At 42.2% G+C, this 20,872-nt stretch overlaps 1 protein-coding gene across 6 annotated transcripts in view; it reads right to left on the reverse strand.

Moving 5' to 3' along the window:
* The window catches only part of LOC122830220 (helicase ARIP4-like), a 70,038-nt gene that overhangs the window by 22,534 nt on the left and 26,632 nt on the right, over positions 1–20,872 (reverse strand). The window contains exon 1 of one of the 6 annotated variants that reach the window (XM_044115447.1): positions 17,506–17,776. The exons of 4 other annotated variants lie outside the window; for them this stretch is intronic. In XM_044115447.1, the coding sequence (XP_043971382.1) occupies positions 17,506–17,509 (4 nt within the window). In that variant the 5' untranslated portion in view covers positions 17,510–17,776. Of the gene's footprint in view, positions 1–6,059; positions 6,359–17,505; positions 17,777–20,872 lie in introns of those variants that run through there. One more of the 6 variants, XM_044115440.1, reaches the window with a different exon arrangement.

The following is a 20,872-nucleotide window of genomic DNA, read 5'->3' on the forward strand; positions in this document are numbered from 1 at the left end:
TTATAATAAATAAATAAATAAATAAATAAATAAATAAATAAAGTCCATCTCCAAAAACTTTTCGAAAAGGTGCACAAAGTCATTTTGAGATTACCAAAATGTGGGAAGAAATTAAAAGGATTTAACTCTCTACTTATTTTTATAGTGACTTTTAAGTGACTGATTTTAATTCAGTACACCATTCACACAGCAATACTTACATTTATTAAGAGCGATATACGCAAGCGGAAATCTAGGTTTAAGCAGAAGTTTGCGTTGACCCGTCACTGTCACACACGGCTTTCAAAAAGCTTATTCACATCCTTTTTTCTCTTCCAACAACTGATTCAACAAAGACAGTAAAGCCCCAAAATCTGACCCAGCTTCAGCTGATGTTCTTCTGTTCAGACAGCAGCTGAAATGAAGAGTCCCGACGCCACATCTGCTTCATTTGAAGCTGAAAGTATATCAGAGGTCTATCTATAGCACACCAAATGTAATATCTTTTAGCAAGAATGCAATCTCAAGTAGGTATGAGATTATTAGTGAAAAAAAAAATAACTAAATTCGTGGTCTTTACACAAAAATGTTTCTATTATTTACACATTTTTACATAGACTTGGAGGACGCTAAATTCAACAGTCAGATGAAGCCAGTGAGAAGCTAGATAAATCTCCTCCTCATCCCTTTGCAGTGCATGCTTATAAGGTAATACTCTTCAGGGTTAAAGGGATTTGGACTCGAAAGCCAGAGTTGATCAAGTGACCCAACTCAGCTGGGTTTTACACGTCGCAGGCAACGTGTATGTGGGCAAATTAAAAAGTTTGCTCCGGCTAAATAGTGTCACAGTGGGCTTCTGTTATGGCACCCACTTGTGTCGGCTAAATGCAACCCATGTAGGCAAAAGCAGCTTGGAACCCCATTTAGGTCTCAGCTTGATCTCAAATAAGTATTAGGAAAATCAATCAATCAATCAATCACTTGATTGATTGATTGATTGATTGATTTTCCTAATAAAATGAATTCCAAATTCCTAGGAAAATCATACGAGTTCACATTTTACTCTGAATTTCCATGCATCTAATAGGCAATCAACAGGAGATCATTATGACCAATCCCATCTGGAGTTCAAACATTTATGTTGTTATTAGGCATATTGGCCCCATGTGTACATTTTTACTGGGATCTTGTGGACCATCATAAAGCAAAAAAGAAAAGACACTAACTGTTGATAAGACCAACTAAAATCTACAAGAAAGAAGCTAGTGTTTCAGAGACAAAAGTAAATTCAAATAAACTTAAAAATGCTCTCAATTTGCACAGGTGATTAAAAACTTCATTTTACCTTGAAGTGAAATAAGCTTTTTTTAAATGTGGCACAGTGTGGCTTCGATTTGAGTTCATAATTCTTATTTACTAATGTTGCGTGTTCAAGTGATGGCAAATATTATCCTGTTAAAAACAAATGATGGCAAGAAGTCCACAAGAAAACGCAATAACAAAAATGGAACATTTGCTGTCAAGTTTTTTTTTTACTCTCTGAAGCCACCTCAGCTTTTGCCCAAACTTGAAAAAGGCTTGATTCCTCCAAAGAGATGCAGCAACAACTCATCTCGGTGACATCTTTTATTCATCTTTTCTTTAGATGAAGCTCATTTCCTCGACAAAGTGCGCTGTGGTGGAAAAAATCCCAGATAACAGAAAGCTTTATCTGATTTGACACCAACCAGCAGCACATGGATGAAAGAGTGCAGATATTAAAAACTGATTGAGTTAAACCAGGTCAGTAGTTTGGAATAAGATGAAAGGTATGCGGTGTACAAAACTACCGGCCTGAGGTGTCCCGACACGCCTCCGTGCACTACAACACAATTTATTAAAACCCCAATTACTGCCGCTGTCACACCGGCTGGCATAAGATTTCAGTCTCACTTAAGAAGAGAGCCGCTTCCTAAAAAGACAGGCCACCACTGCTGAGGCCGGTCGGGCAAGAGCGGACGCTTACATAACTGCTGCCTCTGGCTGTTACACAACCAGCATGTTCACACAAATCTCACGTCCTGAGCACATACACACTCACAAAGATGCACCACGTCACAAACGTCCAGGACGCACTTACAAGACGAGCGCCGTGACGTTTCAAGGACAAACGTACAAACGCAGTTACGAGTGTTTCTCTGCGCACCCTGTCAATTTCGGGATTTTTACGCCTCGATCCGGCTGCTTGGAAAGCTGTTCTCATACTTTAGCGACTGCTCTGAAGCCTCGCAAAGGCTTAAGGGTAACGGTGAAATCCAACACAATGTATGGATGACGAGGAGACAGACGGGAGCGCAAACACAAAACAACAGATAAACTGATCAATAATAAATTGACCTGATAGAGAAAGAGACAGAGGTTGTTTATCTTTCAACAGTCCCAATGACACTCTCAGACATAAAAATTACTGATTCAATGGGTGTTTCTTTGTGTGTGGACGATCAAAGTCACATAATTTAAAAGGTAATTTTACCAAATGCTTCAGAAATGTGTGAAAACATCTAAATTTGAAGAAAATTTAAATCTGTCTTTAAAAAATCTAGTTATTTTTGCCATTTGGCTAAAAGACATAATCTTAGTACTCTTGGAACAAGAAACGTTTGTCCTGATTTAATGTCATAGTGAGAATAAAAGGTCATGTGTCTTTTTGTACAGTGTATGTAAATATCTGGTTTCAATTGAAATAAACTACTCTTAGCATATTTTAAAATTTAAAATGCAGGTTCAACAGAAGATTCAACTAGCTATAACATGAAAAGTGTAAATTTTGTAAAGCAAATAAGACACCCAAATGCACACACACACACACACACACACACACACACACACACACACACACACACACACACATCTCATATAAGAGACTGCCCTGAATTAGTTATTAGGGCTGCTTTATTAGAGTGAGACAGGTGAGTTATGAAACGCTCCCGCAGGAAACATGTGTGTCAAAGAAACTGAAGGACCATAGGAGGAAAACATGGCAAAGAATAAAGAGAGTACAAGGTAAGGAGGTAATGCAATAAGCAACAGCAGCAGAGGGGTAAGGTGAGGTAGAACAGGATAGTTTGTAGGCCAGTGTGTCAACGCTGCCAAGAAGGAGGAGGAGGAGAGTGATCGGCCGAGGAGGATAGAGGCGGAGAGGACGCATGCTGGAAGCTAGAGCTGGCTGTCGGCGTGCTGGACAAACTATAGCCTGTTGTGTAATGTTCTTTGGCAGACAGACTACCTTCAGCCCCTGTAAAATACTTCTGCGAAATCCCGCCTACTAAGAAACAGATCTCTTAAACATTTTGCGGAAGCTTGTGTCAGAATGCACAACGCTATTTTAGATCAAAGGATTCCACATCTGTCTGAGTTTATTACATACTGAGATGTAGATTTTTCTCTACCAGTACCAACTCAAATTAAGGTAAAGAAACACCAACAGAATTGCCAACAGGAGCTCTTTCTGAGACGCTTCCCCCCCACCCCTGATTTTCCTGCGTGGTGGTCAGCACCTAGAAACCTCTGGACATTTTCAGGAAGACAAACTGTGCATCAGATTCAACCTGGTTTGCTGAATAACGGCAAAGGATGACTCAGCACATTAGGGCTCCCACAACCGATGACTCAGCCGGATGACTCAGATTATTAATTTTTATAACAAGCAAAGGTTGAGATATTAAACTAACTAAAATTAAAGGAGCTGGAGCATTGTCAGGGAAAAACTCCACCCAAAGCACAACAGTTAAGATACAAGTTGGAAAAAATGGATAATACTACAAGAGGTCACTGTGACAAAAACACCCTTCTCTTATAAAGACAATATAAAAAATTATTGTGTAACTTTGGACTCTCAGGTTGTCAGAACAGAACAAGCAATCTCTACTTTGTCAACCCCCTCTCCTCTTTTTGTACCACAGAGGTCTACTTTTCTATTTTCTGCACTAAGCATCTCCTCACTAACAGACAGACTGTACTCACACAGGTGTAGGAAGCACACACTCACACACACACACACACTCAGCACAATGAATTAGGAGGAGAAATGAGTGTTCTTTAGTCCTTATCGCTGCTCGTCATGACTCATTTCAGTAATAATGAATCATCAAATGCTCCAGCCCCAAATGAAATCTCAATAAGTAAGGACATACGTATGGACATGTGGTCATTTTTAATTTCTAGATAGACGATCAACGTACATCCTTTTTTTAAGTTATGGCAATGTTTTAAAGAACATCCTGACTAAAATTTATTGAAAGAAAGAGGAATTTATTAACATAACCTTTCATAAATCTAGCCAGCGGAAAAACGTATTCTGTTACTTTAAGCCATGTTTGTAATATACTGTTCACAAAAGTACTGACAGAAACTTAGCCTTTCTTTCTGAGATGCGTTACAGGCACGTGTTACGTTTTGTTAAAAAAACGTCAAAAGGGATGAAAAGCATTTTATTTTCTACTGCATGGCTTTTAGGCTGCGAGAAAACAAAAGAGAGCAAGACTTTCAACAAGAATCTTGAGCAGAATACAGAAATATTGCTCTGTTTTATCCTTTTGAGCTTTTCAGCCTCTTTCACTGAGCATACTGGATTTTGAAATGTTGACAGCCTTTTGGAAATGTGAGTTAAGGTAAAGACTTACACTCTATAAGGTACACAGACCCTGCTGTTTAAGTAACGCTATCTAACCTAACTGTGCAAATCCATAACAAACGTCAAATCCAGTTTTACGGCATCTTTTCAATGAATGCAATGTTTACTCTACAATTAGGGCAAGAAGGCTGGAAAAAATTGTTTATTATAGAGAAATTAGTCAGTTAATTCTATATTGGCAAATCAATACATTACAAATAATGCTGCTCAAAATATTTCTGATCAATGTGAATCTTTATAACGTGTATAAATGACTACAATAGCAATATTTACAAGTAAGAAAAGGAAAACAGGTTGATTTCAGGGTTGAAGCTAACTTGAAAATATTATTCCAAATTTGTTAAGTTGCTAGTAAAAAGAATACATGGTTTATGTTGAAGTTGATATTAAAAGTTCAGGCATTTCTGAAATGCATTGCAAAACAAGAAAAGAAATTTAGGATTTACCTCGGGTAACTGTAGCGATGTCTTTTTTTTTTACAGTTAAAATGAAAGAAGGCAAAATAAAGTTAAATTTTCTAAAATCAATCGAACAACATCTTCAGAACTCAAAAGCTCTTTCAGTATTCAACATCTATTCAGCTGAACAGCACCCTCTCAAGCTGAGCCGTCCTTCCTTTATGCCTGTCACGTTTACCCCCATAACCCAGTGCTCTGCTGAACCATATGTTTTCCTGCTTCCACATGCTCACACTTCGAGCATGGCTCCAGCCCGCACGGCTCCACCAATCACACACAAGCCCGGGTTTAGGTAATGATACGAGCAGCCAATGGGAAGACGGGAGCTGGACGACAACAGGAGGAACAGGCTGCGTAAGTGAGTTGACGAGACCGGCAAAAAAAAACGCAAAAAGTGAAAAAACGCGACACAACGAGGAATAAACGACAGGGACGAACGGGTTTACGGGCAAGTTGAAAATAAAGAGGTTTGGTAGATACACGAGAGGACAGCCCATGCTTGCTTTGGTCGGTACGAATCTGCTGTTACACAACAATGTTAAGTAACTTAGCAGTCCAGCAGTGAAGGAGCTTCTGTTTTCTTCTAAACTTATAGAAATATCCCTGTTTTGGGTCCTTTTCACTATTGAAGGTCTACCGTTTTCTAAATTCATTGCCCTGTTCTGCCTTCAGTCCAGGCTGTTATTCTGCAAACAGGATGTCGCATAGAGTAGCACTGCACCACGCCAGCACAGATCATTATCTTTCAAATAAGCCACTGGCTGTGAATCAACTCTGAATCCTTTTTCTTGCGCTTCTCATAATCTAACCTCAAATCCTGTTTCTGGTGTTTTGTGCAAGATCTTTTCACTTATCTTGCACCCAAAACTTTAAACAGATTTTCCTCCGCGGGTTCTACGCTCATTTCAACACCAGTTCTGCTAAAACGTGAAGTAAGTAATGTCACCTACCGGAAAAAGACTCGGATTCATCCAGAAGCAGCATGATTACTGCGGAAAGATAAGAGCTCGACTTCTCTGCCTTTCTGTCACACTGGAATCACCTGCTGTTTGGTAAACTGGAAATTAAAGGAGGAGGTTTATCACCCTCCTCTCAGCCTAAATTTAATATGCAGCTGGTTTTTAAATCGGCAGCTTCGCTGAGTGACTGACTGCTCTAGCTGACCGCTCCGTGTATTCCTCTCCACTCAATAACAGCACTAATGTAAAGCAGGGTAAGGTAGGAGGGGTGGCAGATGAAAGCTTACATAACCTTGTGTTACCGGCCTCAGACCTAGGGGAAATCTGGGCCGGCACAAGCGATGCACAGGCAGGATGCGCTGTGGATCTGTGAATGATGAGGAACAGACACGTTAATACGTTGTGCCTGGCTCTGCTGGCAGCGGTTTATTATTGACTGCAACAGTCTTAAACATTCAGTCATTCCATTTAAACACAAATATCAAACACAAATATCAAACTATCCTTGCTTTGAGAATATCACAAAACATCATAACATGGGGATAGTATTCATGTCAAAATACACTGTCATAGCCTTTAACTTCAAAACAGCTCAAAATACAATTGACCTCTTGGTTTACAATATTGTTAAAAACCTGAGTAATACAAACAAATACTCTTGTAAAATAAAATAAAGTGCAACATAACCCATTACATGTGTCTGTCTCTGAGTGTATATGTCTTTCATTGCAAAATAAACTTAATGTTCATCAAAATAATAACTTCCCATCACCAAAGACAGTAATAAATCTAATGCCCATTCATACCTTCAGCCATTGGCTCAGATACAAAAAATAAACATGAAACGGACACTATATTCTCTTTCACATACACATCTGTACATCCCATGTGTTCTCTGTAATCAAGCCGTTAAAGAACTACTAGCGGTAGCCATTATTCGACTCGACAAAACAAAACAAATACTTATTAGAACTCGGATCAAGTTCTCTCAAAATGTTACTCTAATGTCACAGACAGTTCACATTACTTTCAACATCTTTAAGAATGTTTAGGAATAGTTAGAAATAGTACCTGTGAATGATGAGGAACAGACACGTTAATACGTTGTGCCTGGCTCTGCTGGCAGCGGTTTATTATTGACTGCGCATGCGCGGGCAGAGACCATAGAAGTTTCCTCGTTTGTTCATTCACTCACAGTAGCGCCCTCTACTGACTAGGTGGTCATCGACATGAGTCAGTAAATGTTAGAAAGTTGTTCTAATCATCTTAAAATAAAATAATCTTTTCAAAAATGGGGGTGTCTGTTTTAGTAAAACATTAATTTCTAGACCCACTACACTCTCCCCCACTTCAAGAGATGTCTCCGGACATCTAGAACTACACCAACAAGAAATAACCTAGACAGGTAACAGTCTAGGAGAAGTCATCTGTCTAATGAGTCCACACAGTCGGAGTAGGGTAGTAGTCTGGTCCAAGTAAGACGGGGTATGGAGTCATGGGGTAAGGAACAAATGAGAACATAGCATTCACTCCGTGTCCCCAGGGCTGGTATGATGGCTGCCCAAATTGGTCATAAGTGAATCTCTCTCTGGGTTGTACCCCTGCGGTGGACCTCCTTAAGAGCTCTCCACCTTGTGACTCTCTATCATGCTCAACCATCCCCTCTGGCAGTCCTTGACCTGTATCATCTGCTCGATCAACTGTTCCAGTTTGTTCATGGACATTCTCAGCAGACGGTGTGTCATCCTGTAGTTGTGCTGGTGCTGATGCTGGTACGACAATGGGAGCAGATTCCATTTGCTGGTACTCAGCACCTGAAGCTGATGCACGTCTTTGAGGTTGGAATTCTTGTGCCCCTACTCTGAGATTGCTGAGTGTATCAGATGGAGGCTTCTGATGTCTGATTGTTCTCCTTGTATACACAGGCAGCCGTCGGGGATTGTACACATATCCCTCCTCTTCAACAGAACCATCAGAATCTTGCTCATCTACTTCTCTGCTGCTCATCTGCTTGTGTCTCTGCTTTATTTGTTGCCAGTGCATGACAAGATTGCTCATCTTGTTCGAATGGCAAGTCATTAACAGATAAGAGGAGGTTACGATGGAGTACACGGGTAGTTTTGTCTCCCTTTTCAGCTTGAACTTTGTACACAGGGCTTTCCCCCATCCTTTCAATAACTCTGTGCACTGTCTTCTCCCAGTAAGCACGGAGTTTGCCAGGGCCACCTCTCTCTGAGAGGTTCCTGATAAGCACGCGGTCTCCTGGCTGAAGTGTAATTCCTTTAACACCACGGTCGTAGTATTTTTTTCCTTTAGCTGAGCTGTTACGACTATTCTCTGAGGCTATCCTGTAAGCCTCTTGCATTCGAGTAGCCCATTTCTGTGCATATTCCTCGCGACTTGGCACTTCTTCCTCTGTCCCCAGGTCAAAGACTAAGTCGATGGGCAGGCGTGGGGCTCTTCCATAGAGGAGAAAGAATGGTGAATAGCCGGTGGCTTCATGTTTCGTACAATTGTACGCATGGACTATATGGGGCAAATAATCTTTCCACTCAGTTTTCCTTTCCTCTTGGAGAGTGCGCAGCATCTGTAACAGCGTTCTATTCAGCCGTTCGACCGGATTCCCCTGCGGGTGGTATGGGGTAGTACGAGTGAGCAATGCCAGACAGCTGTTGGAGCCGCTGGAATAGATTATTCTCAAACTCCCGACCCTGGTCATGGTGCAAAATCTGAGGGTAAGAGAAACGGGGAATAAAATCACTGAAGATTTTCTCAGCTGCTGTCTTGCCTGACTTGTTCTTAGTTGGTGCGCTTTAAAATGATCGACCAAAACTAATACATACTCAAATCCTCCCTTACTTGGCTCCAGATGAAGGTAGTCAATAGAAACGAGCTCAAATGGAGCACTAGTTGTAATTGACCCCATAGGCGCTTTTTCCGGGACAGTGGGTTTTTTCTGCTTTATGCAGGAGCACCGGCGAATGACATAGTCTTCTATTTCCCGCTGCATGAATGGCCAATAGAACCTTTGTCTTGCTAGGTGGATGACTTTGTCAGCTCCGACATGTCCCATGTCATCATGCAGGTGTTTGAGCACGGTCGGCTTTAGCTTACTTGGGAGAACGAGCTGTTTCCATTTTCCTGTCTGTCTGTACAGAATTCCTTTGTCAAGTTTGAGTTTGGTCCATTCATGTACAAGTCTCCTTGTCTCTTGTCCCATCTGTCTTTTATCTTTACCATTGGGGTTCCATCCACTCCTCTTCAGTGTCATCACCTCATTGATCGATTCATCCTCCATTTGAGCAACTCGGATGTCTTCTGGGGTGATGATGGGGACTGTCATAGAGGCGTCGTCTTCATCACCAGAATTGAGATGTAGTGCAGCCATCCATGGCACATCCTTCTCAGCTACAGCCTTGCTCCCCTGCCATATAGTGGAAACAACTTCAGGGGGCAGGGTTTCAGTGTACTCTGATACATGACCCTTCAGCTGTACTGGATAACGTGACAGGGTGTCGGCGTCAGCATTCGCCTTGCCTGGCCTGTATTTTATGGTGAAGTGAAAATCTGCCAACTCACCCACCCAGCGATGTCCAACAGCATTGAGCTTGGCTGTACTTATGACATAAGTAAGGGGGTTATTATCTGTATACACGGTGAACGTAGGTGCATAATAAAGATAATCCCGAAACCTGTCACAGATTGCCCACTTCAAGGCCAAAAACTCAAGCTTACCAGAATGGAGGTGGTAATTTTTTTCAGCTGGTGTAAGTGTTCTTGATCCGTAAGCAATCACACGAAGTTTGCCTCCCTGCTGCTGGTAGAGCACAGCCCCCAGCCCTTCATTGGATGCGTCAGTGTTCAGTACAAAGGGCAAATTATAGTCGGGGTAGGCCAAAACAGGTGGATTGGTTAGCATGTCCACAAGGCGAGTGACAACAGCAGTGTGTTCATAAGTCCACTGGACAGGTGTATTGGAGAGGAGCGGCCCAGGCTTCAACACTTTTTGTTTGGCTGGGGTGCTTTCACCTTTGACAGGTTTCTGGCTTGGCTGCCTGGTACCCTCTATGAGTTGAAACAGAGGTCGTGCGATTCTTGAGAAGTCTTGTATGAACGATCTATAATAGCTAAGGAAGCCTAACAGACCCCTGACTTCCCCCACATTCTTCGGCTCTCTCTCTTTAAGTTGCAACACTGCTTCCAGGTCTTTAGGATCTATCTGGATACCTTCACTTGTCACTAGGCGCCCAATGTATCGCACTTGTCGTCTGAACAGCTCGCATTTCTTTGGGCGTAGCTTAATGCCATGTTCCCGTAGCCGACGGAGCACCCGCCTCAAGTCCTCCACGTGGTCATTGAATGATTTGGAAAAACAAAGTACATCATCCAGATAAGGGGAGCAGCATTCGTCCCTCATACCATCAAGTACGCCCTCCATACATCTTTGAAAGGCCGCATGCCAGGTGCCAAAGGAGGCGAAGCCACTCATATAATCCCCAAGGGGTACTGAAGGCGGTCAGATGCCTGGAACTCTCATCGACAAAACCCTGGTGGTAAGCACTGCCCTGGTCAAGTATGGAGAACCAGGAGTAGCCCCCCAGGTTGTCCAACAGGTCTTGAATGCGCGGGAGCGGATGACGGTCTGGGACAGTTTTACGATTTAACGCCCTATAGTCGACACACAGACGTAGGCTCTTATCTTTTTTTCGGACGCAGACCACGGGGGATGAGTACGGTGAGGTGGACTTTCTTATCCAGCCATGGTCAAGTAATTTCTGCACATATTCTTTTACTTCTCCATACAGGGGTTTTGGGATCGCATTATAGCGCTTTTGGACAGGTGTCTCATCATTAAGCTGGATTTTGAGTTTCAAATTTGGGATGCAACCGATGTCAGCATCATCCTTGGCAAAGACATCTGATTCCTCATATAACATCTCTCTGGCAATGTTTTGTTCATCCTCTTCGAGGTGTGACAAGTCAATAGGTGGATGCCATTTTTCTCTAATCAGAGCAGAGCAGGTTTGAGCAGTGAAACTGTTTGTCTGCTTCGGGTTGCTGGGAGAATGGGTAATTGGTTTTACCTCACTAATTCCCTCAATTGTGCCCAATATGGTTCTCTGTGGCAGATAGATGTCATGTTTGGTGAAGTTCTGAAGGGGGATTTTTGCAATTTTTGATGAGCCTGAGGGGACATCGACTAAAGTAGGAAGGGGGTCTAAACCCTCAGGACAGTTGTTCTCTAGGCTGGGCTCAAATAGCATTGTTCCACCCTGTGGCCATGCTCTGACTCTGCACCTCACCTCACAGATTTGACCAGCAGGGATTGTTAGTCCTTTCTTTCCGACTCGCACAGGGCAAGGGGAAGGTGTTTCATCAGGGGACAATATCTGGAGGATGGAGATCAGAGTTTCCACTGTTTGTTCACTGAGACTCATGGCTTCCTTCAGTATGGCAGTAATATCTACCTGTTCTTTGTTTTGCTTGATCATCTCTGCAATGACATTGCTACCTAACAGGGGACCATTAACACAACTCTGACTTATTAATACGGGTACTTGAATGTCAATGTGTCCATGGCTCTTACTGCGTATCTGTAAGTCAACATAAGCCCATCCATCAAAAGGAACCGTGGTGCCATTAGCTGCAGATACTTCAAGCGGTTGGTCTGGGAATAGGGGAGTGGCTGTATATTAACAGTGGGTAGTGCTTCCTCTACCCATGCTCTCCCCACCATGGTCACCTGAGCCCTGAGTCAAGCAGCATTTGGAGTGGGACACCATTCATTGCACATGAGACCATACATCGCTTGCCAATTAATTGTGCTACCGGTTTCTAGATGTGGGCTGGGACAGCAGTGTAGTTGAGTCTACTGGGTTTGCGGTTTCAACTGAGTTAACCTGTGCTGGAGGCTTGTTACTGGCAACGGTCACAGGCAGCCTCATTCCTGTGACCTCCTCTCGTTTACCGACACCTTTCTCTGCAGACATCCAACTGCTCTATGACCTTCTTGGCCACAAACAAAACAGTGTGGGCAGCTCCTAATGTTCTTTTGCACACACTCCTGACATCTGCCTCTGTTCTCAGCTGATATCTGGAATCGATTTGAGGGCCGGGTGAAGGGGGTACAAGGACTCCCATTGGTCACAGGCTCTAAGGGTTTGACAACACGGGCAACATGTTGAGCGATCGAGTTCACCTGTGCAGTCAGTTCTAGAATAGCAGCACGGTTAGCCTGTAATTCAGCATCAACAGCGGTTGGTTTAGTCTGGTCAGTTTGAGCCACATTTACAGACACTGGTCGGGTTTTAGTCATTGCACCAAGGCGTTTCAACCTATCCGTCTCCTCACTAGTGGACTTAGTGATCTGTTCTAAGAGAAGGTCATCAGTAACCTGTAAGTTTGTGAGAAAAGGTTTCAGGTCACATCTTACATGGCTATTTTTCTCATTTAACCCTTGGTAAAGAGTGTGAAGAAATGTGCCTTGGACAAGTTTTTTATCATAACAAAAATCTGCACCTGGCTGTTGTGACTCAAAAATAATCTTCTGTTTTAGACCCATGATACGATAAAAGAATTGCTGTGGGCCCTCTTTGTCTTGCTGTCTAGCGGTACTAAGCTCTTGAAAAAGTTCGGTTCCGTTTTTGTCTCTAATATGAGAGCGGAGAAACCTTTTTAACTCACTCATAGTAAGATCATCTTTGCTAGTCAACATCTCCCTAAACGTACCAGGTTTAGTTATCTTAAACACAGTGCGAATAACTTCTGTCTCACTAAACCCTTCCAGTAAACCTTGATCCATCTGTTTACAGAGGCTGCTGTAGGACACTTCAGACCCGGTGTCAGAAAACTGACCACCATGAGAATCTTAAACTTCACGTGGGAAACAGAGCAGCTACATCAGTGAGTTTTACAACCTGCTCACCAACACTGGAAGATAGGCTGGCACGGCCAGGAAGGGCAGCACATACGCTGTTGGTGGTGGACTTAGCTGGCGATGTGGTGGAAAGGTTCCTGGGAGGTCTATCATTGTCTCTGGCTGTGGTCGGTTGAGGGCTGGGAAAGTCTCTTTCTTCAGGTGATGACAGCAGGTGGCAGCCCATGGATGCAGTAGTCGAACTGATCCGTCGACGAGTGTCTGTATCCTCCTGCTGGGGAGGTGCAGCCTCACTGACTTCTTTCGCTCCCCCGACTGTATCTTCTTCATTCGTGTCTTGTAACAGGTGATCGAGCATGTCGTCAAGGTGAAGAATCTGAGACATGCCTTCATCTTCCATGCCGCTTAGCTTCTCGCTTCTTAAGAAATCGTCAATCAAATCAAACAGTTCTGGTTCACTCAGTGCCATAAGGCCCTCAGCATCCGGCCCCGATCCGTCATCAATTGCACTGGCGATGACCTGTAGTTGACTGATACTCAATGCAAGCAGTCTCTTTCGGATTTTGAAAACCAGCATCCTTCTAGGGGTTGTGGTAGCCATCTTTAACCTCTGTAGCCTCTACTCTCTGGATGACGCACAGCACTGCAGCCTTCCTGAAGTTTTGGACACAGGTCTTCTCTGTAGCAGTTCCCACTCTCTCCACTAGGTGGCGCTGGTGATCCCGGACGAGCCCCCAATTGTTACCGGCCTCAGACCTAGGGGAAATCTGGGCCGGCACAAGCGATGCACAGGCAGGATGCGCTGTGGATCTGTGAATGATGAGGAACAGACACGTTATCGTTGTGCCTGGCTCTGCTGGCAGCGGTTTATTATTGACTGCAACAATCTTAAACATTCAGTCATTCCATTTAAACACAAATATCAAACACAAATATCAAACTATCCTTGCTTTGAGAATATCACAAAACATCATAACATGGGGATAGTATTCATGTCAAAATACACTGTCATAGCCTTTAACTTCAAAACAGCTCAAAATACAATTGACCTCTTGGTTTACAATATTGTTAAAAACCTGAGTAATACAAACAAATACTCTTGTAAAATAAAATAAAGTGCAACATAACCCATTACATGTGTCTGTCTCTGAGTGTATGTCTTTCATTGCAAAATAAACTTAATGTTCATCAAAATAATAACTTCCCATCACCAAAGACAGTAATAAATCTAATGCCCATTCATACCTTCAGCCATTGGCTCAGATACAAAAAGTAAACATAAAACAGACACTATATTCTCTTTCACATACACATCTGTACATCCCATGTGTTCTCTGTAATCAAGCCGTTAAAGAACTACTAGCGGTAGCCATTATTCGACTCGACAAAACAAAACAAATACTTATCAGAACTCGGATCAAGTTCTCTCAAAATGTTACTCTAATATCACAGACAGTTCACATTACTTTCAACATCTTTAAGAATGTTTAGGAATAGTTAGAAATAGTACCTGTGAATGATGAGGAACAGACACGTTAATACGTTGTGCCTGGCTCTGCTGGCAGCGGTTTATTATTGACTATGTGCGGCAGAGACCATAGAAGTTTCCTCGTTTGTTCATTCACTCACAGTAGCGCCCTCTACTGACTAGGTGGTCATCGACATGAGTCAGTAAATGTTAGAAAGTTGTTCTAATCATCTTAAAATAAAATAATCTTTTCAAAAATGGGGGTGTCTGTTTTAGTAAAACATTAATTTCTAGACCCACTACACTTGCATGCTGGAGCTAGGGCCCCATTCAGGGGGTATGTCTATGGGAGGGTCTGAGTGTCACTTTCTACCTTCCCCCTTTTCCAAACGAAAGAAAAAATAAAATACACGCCCCGAGGAGCACACGTAGGACAGCAGGCCATGTGCGGAAGCAGTCACTTACAGTCATCCTGTTAATGTACACATTCTTAAGGTTTCTCAGATGTAGCAAGACATAAAACACAAAACTTTAATATTTTGCATATAAAAACATGCTGGTAACAATTACATTTACTGTTCAACAGTGTTAGAACATTTTGGTAGTTTTTTGTTCTTTGAAGTAAGCGATATAGTGGTTGTGCACACAAACGAGTCAGCTTCTTTGTCAACTGTGTTGTGTAATACGAATGAGAAGAAATATGTTTGCAAAAATCTGGGTCAAGGTTTCTGGAAATACCAACAAACAAATACCTTGCAAAACTCACGATATGGTATGTGCAACTTGTACGTACGCTGGAAAATGAAAGGTAATAAGACGGTGACACAGCTTTAGTCAAGCTAACCAGACTAATTTAAAGGTCAAATTGTCTAAAGAGCAGTGGTCCTCAACCTTTTTATTACCACGGACGGGTCAAGACTTGACAATTTTGCTGCGGCCCGTGGGAGGGGGACCATCGGATAATGCTTAGGCATGTTGGTGTTCCTGCTTTTTTTTTTTTTTTTTTCCCCCGATTTTCCCTTTACAACAATCTTACAACATCATGCAGTGTGTGGTGAGTTGCGTGGTGGTGTGTTGAAAATGCCCGATCTAAAATCAGGCATATTCAACATTGTCTTGGCCCGATTATCGCAGACTGTGGGGTTTTCCCTGACTGGAAGCGAGAACGCAGCCTGTTGAATGTGACAGGTAGCCAATCAGAAAGTAAGAAGGAGGGGAATCCCAAACAGTTGACATGGCAACTGAGAGTCCGGTGGACATCGGAGGTGATATGTGGAAATGTTTATTACTTTATGTAAATGTCATTTTTATATTTGTTTATTATATGTGGTTATGTTTATTCAGTTAAAAATGTTAACTACAAAAAAACATAACTCCAAATCATAGTGCAACAAATAGAGCGGCTGCTCCCGCCATCTTTTATCAAACGCCTTTTTGTTTTATGTCTTTTATTGCTTAAAATGAGTCCACAAACTATCACTACTGCTTCTACATCATCATCCGTGTTTGATTATTCTAAATTTACCTATGGTATATTGGGGGTTTTACTGGATTTTCTTCTAGAACCGGTATGTTCGTGAGTGGAATCGGTTTGTGTGTGGCTGGACACACAAACCGATCGAACCCGTTGGACTTTTATCGTCTCTGTGGTCACAGAGGTTTGGAAAATCGGCAGACAATCATTAAATCAACCAGACCTAAAACTCACAAGCTCTACTCCTCTCATCTCGTCTTGACCACTGCCCTAACGCTCTCTGACTCTGGTCGCTATGGTAACGTTTACATATCCCTTCAAAATAAGATACAGGTGCGCCACAAAAACGAACATTTTACTTTCATTAAAATTTTAAGTCACAATGACGACTAATGGGAGCCCTGAGCTTGTTTCTTTGCAACCAGACGGTCCATCTGGGAATGAAGACAATGTTTATTTAGACAATGACACCTGAAGTGTTGCTTATGCACAGGATGCTCATGGTCTCTAGTGGCAAATCAATTTGAAGCGTCATTGCCTTGTTAACACGCCGGTCACCATATGATGCAGAGCTTGGAATGTGGGAATCACCTACCGGTCCGTCATAAATCCTTTCTCCTGTCTCTTCTCTGGGCCTTTTCCCTTCGCAATGAAACTTTCCAAAGACATCTGATCTGCTTCTTACTCATTTTGCTGCTTATGGGCTCAATGTTGGTGCAAAAGAAGTAACCGAGAGAATCCGGTTAAAGTATTTTCAAAATAAAAGATCCTCCAGACTCAAATAATACATAAAACAGAAATATTTAATTATTTCTTGAGCGGGCCGGTACCAATTGGTACCGGTCCGCGGCCCAGGGGTTGGGAACCACTGGTCTAAAGCACACAAAAATTGAGTATTATTTTCTTTACACAAAAGTCGGTAGTAGCTTTAATGACTAAATAAACTGAAACCTGATCAGTAAAATAAATCCCTTTAAAATCGTGGCTTGAGGAGGGGATGACTCACAAAATGAATTAACTTTTTTTGTAAAGAATAATATATCAAATCAGTACTGCCAAGTAACAACTTGACCTTAATCTCTAGGAACTAATGTGAGACTAGAAGCAACTTTATTCAATTTGCAGGCTTATTCAATCAGATTTGTAACAAAAATACACAGAAGGAAATGAATGTTGTTATAAACCTTTCAGAAAATGTGCAATCTGTGATTAAATGCTTCATCACAGCTATTTGTAATCCAAAAACTACTTACAAAAACGATAGCAAAATTGAACAATTCGCAATGACAATTTGCATCCAGTCAAATGAGTTTTTAAGACTTTTTTGTAAACTAGGATTTTATTTGGATAACAAGGACAACTTCTGCTTCTATTTCATAATATGCCTTATGAAACAAGAGAGCTGTGCTCTTCCAGAATTGCACTGCACCACATGTAGGTCAGTATGAGAGATCTCCCCCTGCCTTGTGTCTGATAAAAGTACACATGGCAGAAATATGAACTTAAAGATGTCAGAGGTGGGGTAGGAGGAAAACTGACCGCTGTGTGGAAACAAATTTCAGCCAACTAGAAAAGCTGACATACACTCAATCACTCAAAAGAAACTCCAGCTACTCACCCATGTCATGTGGCTGAAACTTTTTGGTTGTTGTCTCCTACTGTGCTGAGAGATACATGTTCCACTTTAAAAACTAACTCCAGTTGGTGTAGGCTCCATCCTTTAACAACTAACACATTCCCTCGCCGGGCAAGTGTGTCAGAGTTTGTGAGCGTCCCAACCAACCTCCAGCCTCGTTTCGCAGTTTAACCGGCGAGCACGCAGTGTCAATGGGACAATTACAAAACAATGAGTCGCTGAAAAGGGCCTCAGACGGGCGGGTGTAGGAGCTCCCCCCACGCCTCCAGTGGCCCTGCCTTTCCTGTCCGCCTCCTCTTCTTCCCCTCCCCCCACTTTTTTTAACCAACTGACACAGAAGCCGATGTGACGCCAGCAAGCCACGCCCACCCCAGAGAGGCTGCCTTAGGTAACAGAGGTAATGGGTTCAATCAGGACAAGATGGACAGATGAAGAGGAGGATGGAGGGTGAGAGGATTGACAAGGACACAAGAGGAGGAGCAGATGAATGCAAAACAACAACAACAACAACAACCATGAAGGTTTCCTGAAGCCTATTTATCTTGAAACGTTTAAGATGGCAATCAAATATGAAATATTTTACAAATGTAGGATGGCTTCTGGAGGAAAGCCTTTAAATTGAAGGAGGAGAAAACATCTGCAGTCAAGAAACATACATTTAATGGCCACTTTCTTCAGTATAATACCAAGTTGGAACACATATTCCTGTGGCAGAGGTGTTGGAAACATTCGTCAGAGATGTGGGTCTTTGCCAGTGGTCTCAAACTCTAGTCCTCAAGTGACTTTTGATGTCTTTCTGCTTCAGCACACCTGGCTCCAATATTTATTTATTGATTTATATATATATTTTTTCCCTCCAGGGGTCTATTTGTGGGCTCTAGTGTCCCTTATATGACAATAGGCTGACAGGAAGGGGGGGAAGCAAATGTCGGCCGGGTCCGGGAATCGAACCTGCGACGGCCGCGTCGAGGACTAAAGGCCTCCAAATGTGGGTTGCCCTACGCCACCACAGCACGCCCCACACCTGGCTCCAATATTAACTCATTAGCACAGCTCTGTAGACTGCATCCTAGTGAGGCAGTTTCACCATTTATTTCAAGCAGAGAAATATGCAAGAGATGAAGCTAAAAGTTGCACGACTCTGTCCCTAAAGAAAGGCAGTCTGAGACTGCTGGTCTATACTGAAACAAGATTGCATGTCACAGGTTCTGCATTTTTGTTGGGTGAATACCTACCATGCAAATCTCAAATTCCCAATTCACTAAATCCAAAATGTGCTCTGTTGGATTGGGATCTGGTGACTCTGGAAGCCATTACCACACAGGGAACTTGTTATTTAATAGAAATCAGTTAGAGAAGATTTATTTGAGCTGGAAGTAGTCGTCAGAAGATGAGTTCAACGTGGTCATGAAGGAGTGACATGGTCAGCAACAACACTAATACAGACACTGGCGTTTAGAACTATCCTCACTAGGAAAACACAAAACAACAAGTATATAGTAAGAAGGACTAAAGAGTAACATAGAGAAAAGACACAAAGGAAGATTGAGCAACAGGAGCAAACCATTCTTGTGGTCAGCCCAGCTATTGGAAAATTAGTTTTTGGCTTTGGAAGACAGTAGAACACATCATAAACTGTAATAAACACATCATAAACACCACATTTACTACAAATGTTTATACCACGTAAACGTCAAAACCCGATTCATAAAAAAGCATCGATCAACGTGAGAAAAAGAGGACGACTTTAAAAAAAACACTATTATTTTACTTTGTTGAAGGAAGATATTGTCTTTCATGATGGCATGAGATGGGACCAACTATAGGAAAGTATCTCAGAAGATTCTCTGACACTGGCACTTTTTGAAGCCAGGCCTCAGAGTGATCCACCCCGGGGAGTTGTGACATACTTCCCTGGTATGAACGTGCAAATGCACAGAATGCACGACTGCAGGGTTTATTGTACTTGCATATAACAACACAAACAATGGCAGACAGCTTAGTACTGGATGTGCTACTTAACTTGCTCTGATAAGGAATACGCATGTGTTTTACTTGAGACTTTGGTTCACTGCAGTCGGGTAACTGTTTTCTAAATGAGGAGGAAGTTCATGTCAAACATACATATCTCACCCTGCAAAGGATCCACACATAATTAAAGCGGACTAAATGCAGAGACATATATGACACTGAGTTAAGGTTGAGAATCACCCAGGCTGCCACTCTGCAACACTAACAAGTGGCCTAGTGGAAAAGAAACGAGGCTTTGTGCCCAACTAGCTCATAAAAAATGCCAGTATCATTTTTGATTGTCGGAAATGAAGGAAGATATTGGTATGCTACACTATGAAGTCTCAACCATTCAGTGTGTGAGGTGTCTGCACAACTCACTAAATATGCACAGTATTTATGAGTAGAAGGGAGTCTTAAGGGCCAAAAGCCCTTAAGACGCACATTTTAACAACATGATGAGCTCACAGCACCATGTAGTGGCCTGGCATGACTACTACAGCAGATTCTAGATGTCCTGGTGGTTTTATCTAAACATGGAACGTTTCCCCGATCAACATCTGAAAGCACCAACAGTTTCCAGACAATAGTCTCATGTAAACGTAGCCTATAGGTGAACAAGTAATGGACATAGCATCACAACGTATTTATCCCATTTTCAACTTCCAGGAATCACATCTGAAAATTAAATGTTTGTTGTGCGCAGCATCCCTACTATTCATGCTTTACTGAGGAACTACATGTATAAATGTATAAATGTGCCGTGTGAATGTGTCAAATAGTAATAGCTCTGTAACGTATAGTGACACAATATATACCCCAAGCTTTTTTAAAATATTGCAATAACTGTCTGATTTGTGATGAATGTGTTTGTCCTTTTCACTTGATTTATTTTTTGACTTATTATATTTTTAAATGCTGTGGACTATTATATTTCTGGAAATAAAGACCTATTTATTCCTAAAATATATAATGCATAAAGGAATTACCCTGCAGGGAGAGCAGCAAACTTACAGGGTGGGTCATTGAACCCTTTGGCTCTTGGTTATTCCTGCGCCTGCAGAGATTAACTCCTTACCCCTAAAACCCCTACATGTTACATAACGACTCCATTAGGACACCAGTGTCCTCGTGACACTTAAGGAGTTTGGAAAGGAGGATTAATGACAAGTAGCAAGGCAGAAAAAGGTGGAAGAAATCGCATATAAAGGAATAAAACAGGGGAGCACAAACAATCTTAGAATTAGAGAGAGTTAACATGTGTATACCCCCAAGACCCCCGGATTATGATTCACGTGTGTTCAGGGAGGATGGGACGTAAAAGGACCACATGACTTCA

Source organism: Gambusia affinis, linkage group LG01 (genome assembly GCF_019740435.1).
Source record: "Gambusia affinis linkage group LG01, SWU_Gaff_1.0, whole genome shotgun sequence".
Classification (NCBI taxonomy): Eukaryota; Metazoa; Chordata; class Actinopteri; order Cyprinodontiformes; family Poeciliidae; genus Gambusia; species Gambusia affinis.